The sequence below is a fragment of the Cryptotermes secundus genome, unplaced genomic scaffold, assembly GCF_002891405.2.
Source record: "Cryptotermes secundus unplaced genomic scaffold, Csec_1.0 scaffold528, whole genome shotgun sequence".
In the NCBI taxonomy this organism is placed as follows: Eukaryota; Metazoa; Arthropoda; class Insecta; order Blattodea; family Kalotermitidae; genus Cryptotermes; species Cryptotermes secundus.
In genome coordinates, this window is record NW_019724748.1 from 29,606 (window position 1) to 44,624 (window position 15,019).

At 42.1% G+C, this 15,019-nt stretch overlaps 1 protein-coding gene across 3 annotated transcripts in view; it reads right to left on the bottom strand.

Annotated features, from left to right (window-relative positions):
• The window catches only part of LOC111862900, a 54,110-nt gene that overhangs the window by 1,659 nt on the left and 37,432 nt on the right, over positions 1-15,019 (bottom strand). For all 3 annotated transcript variants that reach the window (XM_023848713.2, XM_023848710.2, XM_023848712.2), the window contains 4 exons: positions 14,153-14,267; positions 7,115-7,276; positions 3,777-3,869; positions 1,435-1,660 (listed from right to left, as the gene is read on the bottom strand). In XM_023848713.2, the coding sequence (XP_023704481.1) occupies positions 1,435-1,660; positions 3,777-3,869; positions 7,115-7,276; positions 14,153-14,219 (548 nt within the window). In that variant the 5' untranslated portion in view covers positions 14,220-14,267. The remainder of the gene's footprint in view (positions 1-1,434; positions 1,661-3,776; positions 3,870-7,114; positions 7,277-14,152; positions 14,268-15,019) is intronic.

The following is a 15,019-nucleotide window of genomic DNA, read 5'->3' on the forward strand; positions in this document are numbered from 1 at the left end:
GTGCAGTCCATATCATCCCATCTTATCTCTCTACGATCAATCTTAAAACTATCCTCCCACCTGCATTTAGGTCTTTCAAGTGGTCCCTTTTCTTCTGGATTTCCCACCAAAATTCTGTATGCATTCTTCTCCCCATGGCTGCTATATGCCCTGCCCATCTCATCCTCTTTGACTTCATCATTCTGATTATTCTTGGTGAAGAGTACAACTTATGAAGCTTTTCATTATGCAGTTTCCTCCAACCTCCTGTCACTTCATCCCTCTTCAGTCCAAATATTCTCCTCAACACCGTGTTCTCAGACATCTTCACTCTATCTTTATCCCTTAATGTCAAGTCCAATTTTCACAGCCATACAGAAACAACAGGCAAAATTATACTTATTGATATTCTTATTTTTATGCTTTTTGGACAGCAGACAAGAAGACGAAAAGTTCTCAGCTGAATGGTAGCAAGCATTACCCGAGTTCAATCTTATCTTAATTTCCTCCTGAAGCAAATTTTGATCTATTATCGTCATTCTCAAATGACTGAACTTTCTTGTATTTTCAAAGAATCTGTTAGCTGTCTTTGTACTATGATTTTGCCCTGCACTCTGGTAAGACAGCAACATGTGCTTAGTTTTCTTTGCATTTACTTGTATACCAGCCTCTTTACTAGGGTCAATTAAAGTTTCTGCATTTTTCTTTATGGTGTCTATTATTTTGTTCCATATTCTTTTGATCTCTTTCATGTACTTTATTTATGGCTTTGTCTGAATCTATTGCTAAGGTCTTTATCGAGTCTTTATGTTTGTAGTGTAGGTTATATTTCAGACCTTTATTCAAGAGTTTCATTTCTGCTTTCGTAAATATGACATTAGTTTTTCAGCGTGTTCATAAAAATGTAACAGTTATTAAATAAAACCACCCTGAACAGTTTGATTGATTTATTTTCATTGTTGTGTTGATGGCCAGAATAATACACACACACACACACACATATATATATATATATATTCGTCTGTTGGTTTGGTGCCACCCCTGTACTATCTGACCTGTACTCCTGCTAAATGTAACTTGAATTTTCTCTTCTCCACGTTGTCCAGACTGGCTCTGGGGTCCATCCAACCTCCTATCAAATGGGTACCAGGGGCTCTTTCTCTGGAGTTAAAGTGGCAGAGGCATGTAACTGACCACTCAACTCCAGCTAGTGCCAAAGTCAAGAAAATGTGGATCTATATCAACTCCTCCATACACCTTCATGGCATAGGGCCTAATTAATAAAGTACATGGACAACTTTACCTTTACCTTTTACTGTTCATATCTGGAGGAAGTCTTCTCCACCTGCAACCTGAGGACGCGCCGTACCATGGTGAAAAGTGGCCCACTTAACATGGCAATTTCTCTTTCTTTGATATTAATTCATGTTGCCAAAATAAAAACGATATCCATACCTGGGCTGTGAAGTAGTGTTGGTGATGGGAGGATCAACTGACATGCCTTCAGGGCCCATGCGGAAGCAGCCCACCTGGTACTGCGTCTGCACCTCCCCTAGCAATGTGGGTTCCAGCTGTAGGCACCAGCGAAGTCCATCACTTGTGGGTGCAAGGTCACTGAAGCGTGCGCACAGCTGTGCCAGATCTGACAGCATGTCTATGCAGGATGGCTCAGGGTTTGCACCTGATGATAGAAAGTGTTTTAAAAAGATATCCTAACAGGTGGTTACAGTCTTCCTCAGGCTCTAGGGAAATTACTATGATAGTAATCATCCTCTCATACAATTTGTTCTAAACGACCTCTCTGAGTTAAAACACCACCAGTAATTAATCTTCATATCAGTATTACAAACATGTACTAGCCATTGATCATATTTTGTCAACATCCCGTCCTATGTTATATACATTGATCTTGCCATCCTTGAGAGCAAACCACATGATCAACAGAAAGGTTGTGATGAGGTACAAAGATAATCAGTAGGTAAGATAGGATTAGGAAGGCTGCCAAACAACACATAACTGAGGTGGCATGGGGGAGGGGGGATTATAGAATTGGTGTGTGGTATAAGTACCATATGACGGGATTGCAATTGACCATACCGATCGCACTAACTCTACCTGGTTCGATGTACAGACAGTGGTCAAGAAGAGTTCCATGCTTTGTTTGCCGCCTGCTAAACTTCATGCTCGTTTCTTTATTGGCTTACATTTCAACCTTGTGATGGGGGCGACAAGTTCCTCCAAAACGATGGTTGACCTTCCATGAACTACACGGTGGTGTTCTCTAGCACTGCTGTGAGAACCTCAGATACTCCAGAGCACTGATTGCTTTCCTCTGTCTTAGGCACAAAACTGAACAGCCTTCTGGTGGCTCAAGTGGGAAATATTTTAGTTATGCTTAGCCACTGGACACCACTTGACTGACACATACCTGCCAAATGCAACTGAACTGTTTCTAGTATAATAAAGGACTTGGGTGAAATTTGTCACATTAAGCCAAAATAGCATCTAAGTTTACCCACCCATGATTGGACCTAATTTTCAATTAAGATTGAATCTCGAGCCTACGGTTATGTTGAGGCAGAGTGGGATAATGACCTTAAACTTCATGAGGATTTCAGCCTGTCGATCTCCTGCACTTGTTGCAGTCAAAATACTATCATTTATTTCTGGTATCAGTCGTCCCAGGTAGAAAATGCGCACGTATAAGGTAACTCTCTTTCCTTGTCCCAACCATGGGGGTAGATTTTCTCATGATAATATTTACTGATATCAATAAAACATATGGTTTTAAATTGAAGAAAATTTTACACCGTTCCAAAAGGTGGACATTTTTGGATTCCTTGATGAAACTTTTGAAGACTCCCCATTGATTCAGTCCATGAGAATTGCATGAGGAAAGAGCCGTGATGCCCGTGCATAGCTTTGCTATCTGGCCATATATGTAGAACTGGAACGTCAGCAGGACACATACTGTAGCCAACAATTTATGTTCGTAGGTGATGTTACATCTTTTCACCTGGGCGAAGATGCTACTAACTCTTGAAATGACGTCGAATTGTTTTGTTTCTCGTCCCTGTGCGAGTGAGTGCTAAACCAATAGTGTATCCACTGGCATCTGTGAATATGGGGAACGGCAAATATTTTTACGGGTTATATACTGAAGAGTCCCTCATCCGAATTCAGAGATACGTCACACTGGTCAATAATTTGAATGGGAAATTTGACAGTATTCTGAAATTTTCATTTTCTACGTTCGAGGTGAACCTGCCATTGTGAATTTCGTGAATTATCTGGAGGTGTTCTAGGTATTCCTAAAGCTATCTGGAGTATAGGATCACATCGTCAACATAGCCAATGGCATAGCCGTCTCTGTCCACACTCAGCACCATTATGAAAGGCCTGATTAGTCCACTTTGTCAGTTTCGGAAGCCGAAGGGAATCCACATGTAGGAACCTAATTTAATTTACTTAACAGTTTCGGTAAAGATGATAAAAATTTTGTCCCGTGGAACCTTGGGAGTAGTTCCTTGATATGCCCCATCTTTATCTATCAGGGATGACCAGCAAATTTGATTTACACGTATTGAGGTAAAATCTAGGAAGTCTACCATTTCTTGGAACAAACGTTAACGGGTTTAACGTGATGGTCTTGTCGGCTCAATAATTCCGCCGTGAAGCATTTGGCCGAGCTTGTCCTCAGATAGTAGAGTGATATGGTAGCATAAGCTACATCACGACAGAATCTAAACAGAACTTTAGAGCCTTAATATGTTTATAAATTTATTTGTGTTACTCACCTTTCACAACTTCTCTGTGCAGTAACCTGTTGCCGTAGGAAACATTGACTGCTATTCCATCAGCTGGAGATAGATACTTCATCTCAACACATCCTGTGAACATGATCAGGGGGATTTCTAAGTGTATTGTCATGTATTCAGGGGTGTGACTATAGACGGGTTATGGACTGGATACTGAATTTATTGACCACTTATATACACCACTCAGAACTACACTTTACAGACTAGTGTCCTCAGTCCATTATAGTCTCCAATAGCCGTTTCCTGGCAACGGATACAACACAGGAACTATTACAGTCTCACTGAATTACACATTCCAAATATCACACATAAAGTCTTTTCACAGCCGCACTCTTGCAACTAACTCTTTTCTTCACAGCCTCCCGTACGAAACTCCAAGACTTCTCTTCACAGGCTGACTTTCAATTGAAAACCGAACTGGTCAACTTAGGAGCACACGGCAGCGTAGCTAGTTGAGGCACTATACTACCAGCCAGAAGGTCGCGGGTTCGAGTTCCGATGAGGTCACTGGATTTTTTCAACTTACCTAATCTTCCCAGCTGCACTATGGCCCTGGGGTCGACTCAGTCTCTAACAGAAATGGGTACCAGGAATCTTCCTGGGGGTAGGGGCGTCCGGCGCGTAAAGATAATAACCTCACCACCATCTGTGAGCCGAGTGTCTACAGAAAATGTGGGAGTTTCGACATCTCACAACCCTATGGGCCTTCACGGCCTGTTACAGGGATAGTTTTACCTTTACTGGTCAACTTAATTGACTCCTTGACGCGTACCACATCGAAGACATCGTTCTTCTATTGTTTAACGCGTGTTCCTTTCAGCGGGAACGTGTTTACCGAGCCGTTGCTCAGAAACGGGTTGCATAACCCCGCTGCTCTATTGTTGCGGGCGTTATCTAGCAACGGCCTTTGTTTACAGAGTCGCTGCTTAGCAACTGGCGTATACGCCACAATATGAAGAAAACTGAATATAAAAGATACATGTATATGAAAAACTGCAGAACTTTAGATTTTATTGTCCAGCAAATTGTAATAAGGAAATGGCCTTTGAGAGGACAGACCCTTTCTGCACCACTGACCTCAGAGTAGCCTGTTCCCAAACGTAAATACCAGAATTCCTGTTTCATTCAACGGCACCTTTCCTTCATTTTCATATTACTCGTAATTCTACTCTGATGCACCTCACATATGGAACAACAGTAAGACAGCAATAGTTGTTTAGGTCCTCAATATGAAATTCTGTTCAACCAGGCATTTATTTCTTCTTCCCCCTTCGGTCCAAATATTCTGAACACCCCGTTCTCCTACACCCATAGTCTATATACTTCCCTTAATGTGACAGACCAAATTTCAGGATCATATAAAAGCACAGGCAAAGTTTTTGTTTTGTATATTTCAGGTCCTTATGGCATATTCTTAGATAAGCGAGAAGACAAAAGATCCTGAGCTGAAGAGCAGCAGATATTATCCGAATTTCATATTCTCATAATTTTTACACGAATGTGGTTCGATTTGTTAGCATCGAACCCAAATATCTTAACTTTTCCGCACTTTCAAACGCTCTGCTCTGTAACCGCACATTGTAATTAGGCGCATTACAGTGAATATTTGGTTAAGACTACTAAACTGTAAGCTATATATCGTAAGTTTGGATTAAGGAGATGGTCACCTGGTAACATTGAGAACACGACATAGGCTTATTCTTTCTGTCTGAGCAGGATGCAGCCACCTGCAACTTTTCCTAGAAACTTTAGCTGACAGCAGAGCTGTGGTAAGGCAAGCGACAAACGAGAAGTAGGTTGGCCTGATACCCACGCTAAGCTTATTGTAGATATCAAGGAACTGTTAAAAGCGCCGATTGTGTCTTAAGGGCTAAAATCGCATAGCAAATCTACGTGGTTGGGAAGTGTAGAATTTTGAGACCTCGTTTCTGAAGTAGGCCAATGAGGCATGTCTGAGGAAGCCAACTACTGGTGGAGGCTGAGGCTCTGGGAAGCGCGCAGCTTCAGACCGGATCAATTCCAAAAACATTCTGGCTCCAACTTCAGAAGTATTCGGCCCCCAGATCCGCGCTCCACAGAAATGCTGTTCATCCTGCTGAACTATCTCACATACTAAATTATTAAGGGATCACAGTGTAACTTTCGACTATAAATTCAGCCTGAAAACTGCTGTAACGTGTTTAACGCTATTAAAGTGAATCTGTAGTCATTTACATATCAGTGTGACTATACGTGTATTCGCCGTAAATGTTCTTTAATAAATCAACCATAAAGTGTCAGCCATTGTTGTCACTGTGTGCAAATGTGTGCTTCAGTGTTCCTCCTGCCCTGCTAGAGCAAGACTCGTTAAGACCCAGGGACATATCTCCTTCCCTACCAGACCCAAGCCTGAGCTAGTCATCCAGCTATATTTACTTACTACAAGGCTCGTTAAGACCCAGGGACATATCTCCTGCCCCACCAGACCCAAGCCTGAGCTAGTCATCCAGCTACATATACTTACTACAAGGCATCCTACAAATCTGTAGCCACTACCGCCTGGTGAATACTGGCGCCCAGACAAGTCCTTCATCCTTCCTGACCAATCCTATCAACCCCCACGGGAGGGAAGGAGGTGAGAACAAACCCAGCGCAGGTGAGTGCTACATCCGCGGACGTTGCGGCAAACTAAGCTTCCAACTCTGCGCCTTCCATGCGCCGAAACTCTACCATCTAACCGATATTAGTTGCTAACACCGCGGGGCCTGAACGGCTGTAAGTGGCTCGCAACGCGTGTCATATGCCCGCAGCTACAGCTAGTTTTGTCCTGCATTCTTGTGCTAAGACATTAACATGTCCTTACGCCGTAGTTTCCTCTGCATTTCCTTTCATATCTGCCCCCTCACTACCACTTACGAGGGCTTCAGTTTTTCTTTTAAAATGCCTACAATGTACTCCGGCAGTAGGACTAAAATGGAAGCCTACTGCATCACTGACTCCTCTTGGTAATGGACAAAACTTACTTGATAAAATCACTTTTTCTAACGCATCTGCATATCTTTTTTTTTGTTCTTTGATTGATCCATTTTTGGATATTATCTAACAGACATTGCATCCAATTCAGCCACTGTAAATCTGTTACATGTTCTATTATTAGCAGCAGAATTTAAGCATTAAACACAACCTTCATACACGTAATTACTTAGAGGCCAGTAAGTAGTAACTGCAATAGTAGTGTGTGATCTCATGTTGTGATGTACCACGCATAGAAGTCTCTACTGCTTCGAAAACTGGGTATCTCTCACAGTCGGCTTGCCAAGAGGCAAGACAACACTCACCAGGACCACCCAGGTCGATGAAAGACAGGTTGAAGTCGAGGCAGCAACTGCAGGAAGGTCCGTCGCAGGAGCAGCTCTTATTCACTATTTCATTTGGGTCACTGTCACGCTGATGGTGCGGCTCCTCTGCCATGTCGAGAAGACCATCCCATGTGAACATGTCTGCAATAAAACCGTGATCTTGACATTTCAGTGAATGCGTGGCGGCAAAGTTCTGGATTTTGCGTACTAGGAAAACTTATTATCCCACGAGTTGGGTGGCGAACAGAGCACGCACGAGTGAGAACATCCTTCGTCGCCTAAATCTGTGACTTTCTGACATTCTGGAAGAGGATAAGGGAATATAGAAAACATAGATATAGTAAACATTAATTAAACATTGCCGTCTTTTAGAACCATTAAATTAAACATACACATACTGCAACAAGCTTGACATATTCTACGACAGAAATAGGAATGGCTTTTACAGCGGTTCGGGACAGGCAGGTTCCCTGGTTTAATTCCTAGAGGAAACTGTAAACCATCTTGTCATGGTGTTTTGCGTATTTATTTTCCGCAGTAATGAAGTAATCTGTTGCCTGATACCCTCATAATAGTCTGCATTTCACACTGTCATGTGCGTGAGTGACTGTAGAAGGGGTTCGGATTGGTAATTCGATTTACTGAACACTTACAGATTGTAACTACAAGTAACTATAGCACTATCGCTAATTCACACTCTGCAATTCACTACAGTACACACTTAAGTTTTCTCAGTCTGCTGTGTGTTCACCGGTTGTCTGGTAACGGCTTCCAACGATGTCTTCTGCTTCCATGTTAACGTTCTTACCGGCTGGCGACTGTCCCACAACTGTCGACTCTCAACTCAATTCTACTCCACTGTCTGACTCGGTCGGTCGAGTGATACAGCCTCAGAGCAGACCCAACAGAAAACACTCTTACTGTGTTGCTATGGGCGATGTGGTATCACATGCTCCATAGCAGCGGCACTGTCCACACGGTGCTAGACCGTGTCGCAACACCGCTACCCGCAGCTCTCCTTTTTGTTGCGTGACGTCACCGCGGACGTAACGTGTTCCTCTGTTGCGTGTGCAATCATTTTTACGCTGGTAAGTTGTTCACTGTGCCGTAACCTAGTAACGGCTCTTTGCATGCTATAATATTTTATTCAGTCTTTATGATCTTCATGATACGTACAGAAGCATAAAGTTCACGATCTTACTCAGCTGGCAGGCTATTACCAACCAAACTTATTTACATTTTTGTCATAGATCTTAGTATGTCTACAGTACGGCCTTAATGAAATGGAAGTAGGGATCTCAAGTTTAATATGCACAAATGAATCTGACACATTCATCACAATTCTTGCAGATTTATTCTTCACACCCGAAAACGGCTCCTAGGCTCAGTCCAGGTTACAGCTTGGCCTTCTCATCTCTCCATCCGAGGTGTGATAATTTCCATAACAAAACTGTTTTTAGATTCCTCTTTCTGGTCTTGGAGAAGCTCCTCTACTCTCCATGCAATCTTCCAGCACAGCTTTCACTAGCGAAAATGGAACATTCTTTTCGTCTTCTGGGGGTATCAGATTATGTCCTTATAAATATTCCTGTAGTCGCACACAGATAATTCATGTTAAGTTCCTACTTGCATGTTCCTTCAAAGATGACCTAGGAGTAGAAAAGAATGAATCCTCTCCGCATGGACATAAAAAATATTCTCTACACAGCTCTTAGGGATTTTCAGGCGCCTAAAAACAAAGAGGTCTCAACATTTTTACATTTCTCAATCAGCTGCCTTTCTCAGGGAAGTCTCGACCTTAAGCCCTCAACGGCATGATAGAGAGGTCCTTGATGAAAAATTCCGAAAGCGTCGGTTCAAGAAACCCCTCCTTCAGAATGAATGATTGCATGAAGCTGTCAAATCTCAGGTTCTCAAAGAAAAGCTGAGGTTTTGAAACTTCACAATATTCTAAGAAAGGCGGCGAACGCTGACGGCCTTCCCAGCAAGAAGTGGCATAAGTCGCCCACAAGAGCGCAAGAATGGGATCCTCGCTCTTCTGCATCCAACACATGCAAACAGATGTTAATCGCTCTAATTAATGTTGTTTATAACAACAGCCGGCCATGCTGGGCGGCTACAGAACAGCATTATTTATATGAAAAGTTAACCTGTCGACATGTGCCACATCTCGTGTAGAATCCACAGAAACTGAAAAGATATTTGATTTCTGTGTTTCAGTGAGAACAGATGCCAACATGTGTGCCCCTGCAATTTCTATAAATTCTTCACAAATCGTGACAGACAAACAAAAATCAAACTGACTAAGCATTTCGTTTCTTACTGACTCAGTGGTTTGGTTCTCCCCCCTTGCATCTGCACGTCCAGATGCCTTCAGGCGACTGCAGTGAGTCGTGATGCATTTCCAGCTCAAGATAAGAAGCGGCCGTAGACACGCGGTGGCACTCACTAGTTCCGTTTGTGATGAATACGGAATGAGTATGCGAAAGTAAACATCGCAACTTTCCCTGTGGCGGCGAGTAAATAACACAGTCATGATCCGCATCCTCTTCACTGGATAACTGTCGCTTCAGCATGGCCTGCGGTAAATGTCTTGTTTCAGAATTTCTGCCTCCAAATGTGCATACAAGGGCTGACTTCATGAACTAGCTTGCAGATGGACCCTTCTCAACCCAGTAGTACGTTGAAGGCGCGGGATATGAGTGTTGTTCACTCACGTACATGTACGTACTGAAGTGTCAGCAGTAGGAGCCTCACCCGCAGTCTCACAATACGTTTCCGCATAAGCAGCGATCCGCAAGTTGTAGTTTTACGGACAAATGTTGTTAGTTCCGTAATTTTTAAATTATTTCCTCTTGTTCTTTCGCCTCTTCCAGCTCGGAATATCCATTTCCAAGGAACGCTTCAGGGTTTGTTCACGTTATGAATTGTAAGACGTATTCGAAATTTTAGCCTAATCTTATTTTGAAAAAATAAAAAGAGGCTTGTCAGATCACCTTTCTGTCTGTCTGTGTCTGTATATTCCCTTAGTTCAAGGGTCTCCAAACTACGGCCCGCGGGTCACATCCGGCCCGCGAAAGAATTGTGCAGAAATGCGCCAATTGAACTAATTTTCCAATGAGTACTGGTAAAAAAAATACCTGTTCATAGATTTCAAATTCATTAATTAAGACTCTGTTTAAAATATATTGATATTCCATATTATGTTAATATTATTCACAATTTTACTAATTCTGGACCGTATACTGCGCGGTATTTCTTCGTACTTGTTCGGCCTCGATCGGCAGTGCCACTTCGTGGCAGTGTAGGTAGCGCGAGCAGTTCGTTACTAGCCGTCTTGTGCGCAAGACTTCTTGCAGTGGTGCAGTGTAATTGTAACAGATCTTCACCACCGCCGGTGTCGTACTTATTACCATTTTTGTATTAAAGCCAACTTATGCCCAGTTTTGCTCTAACTGTTCCGACAATTGGTAGCGAGGAATGTTGCTAAGGCTACCGGAACTTTAGTCCATTCTACGACGGCCGGCTTGTAAATTTATCTCCATTTTTGGGACGACATATCTGTGTGAACAAACTTTTTCCCAGATGAAGTACATCAAGTCGAAATACAGTGCAAATTTATCCGATGAACATTTAAAGTCGCTAATTGTGATTAGCGTTTCAAAATTTGAACTTCAATTTAATCAGATTTTAAGAATGCAAAAAGAGTTCCATCATTCACATTAATTGTTTTATTATAATTTGTGATGAAAATATGAGCATTTGCTGCTACTATCTGTTGTCATTAATATACGATAATTTATTCTCACGTACTTTGTACGGAAGGCTAATTGGATTGGTCATATCTTACGCGGGAACTGCCTTCTAAAAGAAGTTATTGAAGGAAAGATAGAGGGGCGGATAGAAGTGACCAGAAGACGAGGAAGAAGACGTAAGAAGATGCTGGATGACCTTGGGGACAGATGAGGATATTTTCATTTGAAGGAGAAAGCTCTAGATCGCATCAAGTGGAGGAACTCTTTTGGAAGAGACTGTGGACCTGTCGTCTTGACAGATTACAGATGATGATGATGATTCTGTATTTAGTTTATGAAATTCTGTGCTTTCAATAAAACTCATATACCTAGAGTTACTAATTTCTCATTTTATCCGGCCCGTTGAAAGTGCTGAATTACCTAATGTGGCCCGCGTTTCGAAAAGTTTGGAGACCCCTGCCTTAGTTCTTTCGTTTTCTGTGCCGTCCGCGTCGTATCAAAGGAAAGTCGTCGAATAGTCCTTCCAAGAATTTCTTGTGTATATTATAGACCTTGTATATTGAATACGTGTATATCGTTATCACCTTGCTTTTTGTGCGTTTTTAGGTTCAAGTAATCACCTTGCTGTCTGTGTGTGTGTGTGTGTGTGTGTGTGTGTGTCATTTTATGTAAGATAGGCAACGGACCGTCCGTGTGTCCCCAAATTTTTCGTTTTCTATGCGGTACGTGTCATATCAAAGGGGACTGTGCTGTATCCATGTTCCAAAATGTCAGAAGTATATATCTATCACACTACACCACGGCATGCTCCACAAGACAGTCTTTTTCGCGCAGAATTGAAAGGGTTCTGACGATGGTGTATATCACTGAGTTACTGGGTTTTTGGACTTGGTTCATAGCCCGTTATTCTAAAAACTAGAGAACAGAACGTTTCGGAAAATGGGCGTTTCCATCTTCAGATGAGGGGGGAGACACCTACTCTGCTGGGCCCGTTAGAAAGAGGTAACCTCAATCACTGGACAGATCCAGTTTCCGAAACCTTATGTTTTCTGGTTTATAGAACACCGGGCGATGGAAAAAGTCGAAAAACCCAGTAAATCGGAGTGTTTTTCATGTTATCTCTGGTTTTATGTAATTGTTTTTACGTACTTCTTGGCATAATATGGAGACCCAACAGTTAAGAGAGAATAGCAAATATCACGTGGGGTTTCGACTCTCACCTAATTACACCTGAAGTTCGTATCTCAAGAATCAAAACGAGCACAGGTTTTAATGCAGTAAGAAGCAGAGCTTAACATGAACGACAAAAAGTTGCTCGGAAAATTCAGCGCCATGTTAAGGGAGACACTTATATTGCTGTTGGTATTCCGCGCACAATTGAGCTGAATGTATGAAATGAACTTCGATGGTTTTCCCTAACACTTTACAGGTAATTAATGACGAGTCATACTGCCCTACAAATATCAACACAAACGAATGCGAGGTGTCTTTAGAATATACTGAAATTTTCCGTTTCTTCATGAGAAGTGCGTGTACATTCACATTCAAATTTAAGATCTTGATCGATAAAAGGCTTGCTGGTAACTAGGTAGGATTTGAAGTTCTTACTGCAGTGGCTATGAACAGTTCAACCTTCTGGGATATAAAAACGTGTAGTTCGCTCTGCTTGCTGCCTTCTTCAAGCTGGTTTCTTCCTTAGCTTACTGCTCGACACTGAATTTTCAAGCGACATGTTCCTCCGAAATGTCGCAATACCCGGCGTCATGTCCCGTTATGTTCGTCTGTGGATAGTTTGAACACCTCCGGTAACAGGCATTTACATGAAAATGCGCCGGAGTCGTTGCCAGTGGGACTGTAAATGCAGTGACGCGATGGCTGAAGATTTTGGGGCACTGCATTTGCCCCAGTATCCGTAAGTAAAATAACGCAAATCAATTAAGTAAACGTTAAAAACCGTGAATCTTAAAGAGTAGATTTTTCGAATTGTGAGCCAGTTGGATCCACTACCTACCACCACAACCCAGTATTTTCCTTTATGCGACTAGAGCATTTAAATTCTTTCCAAAGGGGTTTCCCGTCATAATTCTGCATGCGTTTCCTATGTACTTCGTCAAAATAACATGCTAGGTGTATCGGAAGCTTTTATTTAAATACCAAACAAGCAACTGAATGATTAGCTTCGGATTCTGAAGGTCTTTTGTTCGAATCTTAGCCTGGAGACCAGTTACCTGAAACAAGCTTTAGCGAATTTTCTCAGTTTGTCTTGGGAAATGATGGAATAGTATGTTGAAGAAGAACCCAAGTCGAGTTGTTGCCATACACCATCAAATTCAATACTAATAAAGATATTACATTCGTGCTACATGACCTGTACAGATGGAAAACACAGTTACAAGTGACCCAGGCATTAGCCTCATTCAAAACATCCTAACAACACATTAACCTTTAAAGAATGAACTTCTTCACAGTTTTATATAATACTTCAGTTCGCACCTCGCAGGAAACATATTACGTCCCCGCTACTGAGACCAGCCGGTTAATGCAGTTTATGGAAAGAATCGATGTTTGTTGTGAGAGCCGTACGAAACACACATAAAAGAACACTGTGGGCAGAATTCAGAGGTTTAGAATGTTAAAGAATGTGGTACATATAGTAACCACTGGGCTTTAAAAGATTCCTTCCTTATTTTTCGTACTGTGGTATCGTGAAATGTACAAAACAACGGGAAGCAGGTGACTAATTCCATGCAGCAGTGTCCTTCGTCAGGGGCTAAAACTTGTTCAGCCAGTCAAGACATCCAAGGACACGCCACTCTCCTTAGACGGACGATCCAGTGCGCACCGTAACACCGGTTTTTCTCAGATAAGTTTTAATGTTATCCTTATATTTACGGCCAGTTTCCCTAATATCCTCACTCCTTCAGCTCCTTCTACCAAAACTTTGTATGCACGTCTCTCACATGCATGCTACATGCCCCACCCGTCTCATATGACTTCAGCGTCTTAATAATATTGAGTAAATAGCACAGATTACGAAACTCCTCATTATGAAATTTTGCACAAACTCCTTTCTTCTTCCATTTTGAATTCAAGTATTCTCCTCAGCGCCCTGTTTTGTGCCCTTCTCTCACACCGATACAAACAACAGGCATAATTAGTAGATTTTTGTAGTTCTCAGATGCCAGAGGGGGAGAACTGCCTTGAATATGAGCCCTTACGTATTACGGTGTTACCGCCCACATTTGTAGTGACGCCAACTCACCCATGATGCTGCCAGAGTTGACAGCGGCGGCTGTGAGCAGCAGCAGGCTAAGGGGCAGAGACCGCATGTTGACCACTCGACTCTTGAAATGCCACTGGATGCAGCTCTAAGTGGGCTGTAACAAAGATATATATCTAGGTCAGCAGGTTACCCAGTTTTCGTTGTTCTTCAGATTGGGGGGTGCACTTCCGGTAAGTGCAATCACTTTCTGAAACTGCATATCGCATGAATTCTTTCACCAAGTCGTCCCACCAATAATGTGTGTACACGTATATACTTATGAAAGTGAAGACTTACGGGCATTCTCATGTCGAAAGCAAAACACTGTCGGAAGCAAATGCACGCAACATAAACCGTTCATCTTATTAAATGAGCCGCTAATGTTAGCGATCCTCTTACAATTTTCCGAGAGGTTCCCGGTTCGATCTCGGTCCGGAAGCCGGCTATTCCGAGGTTGTCTATGACTTTACTTATTTCTGCAGGATATTCTGGGGTATTATTTTAAAACCAGGCCACAACAACTTCTGTTCACATTCATAATTCATAAAAATCATATGTTATTCAACACTTTGTCACCAGTTTTGTTCGACGAGTTTCGTTAAATGAACTAGGATTAAACTCATATTTTTAATATCTATCGGCCTTGTGAGTATTTATTATGTGGCCTAAATTAAGGCACATGCATACCCTGACCGCGTTAATATGTTGGATGCAAAGGTAAAAATAGACATTCAACAGAGTTAACTAGTGTAGAAGTAAACATGGATGCCGAGTCCCTTGAAGCTCATGACCAAAGTTCTTTTTTTTAACTGAACCCTTACGGCCCCAGTCCATATGTAACATCCTTTCTGACGAGGAGATGCGTTT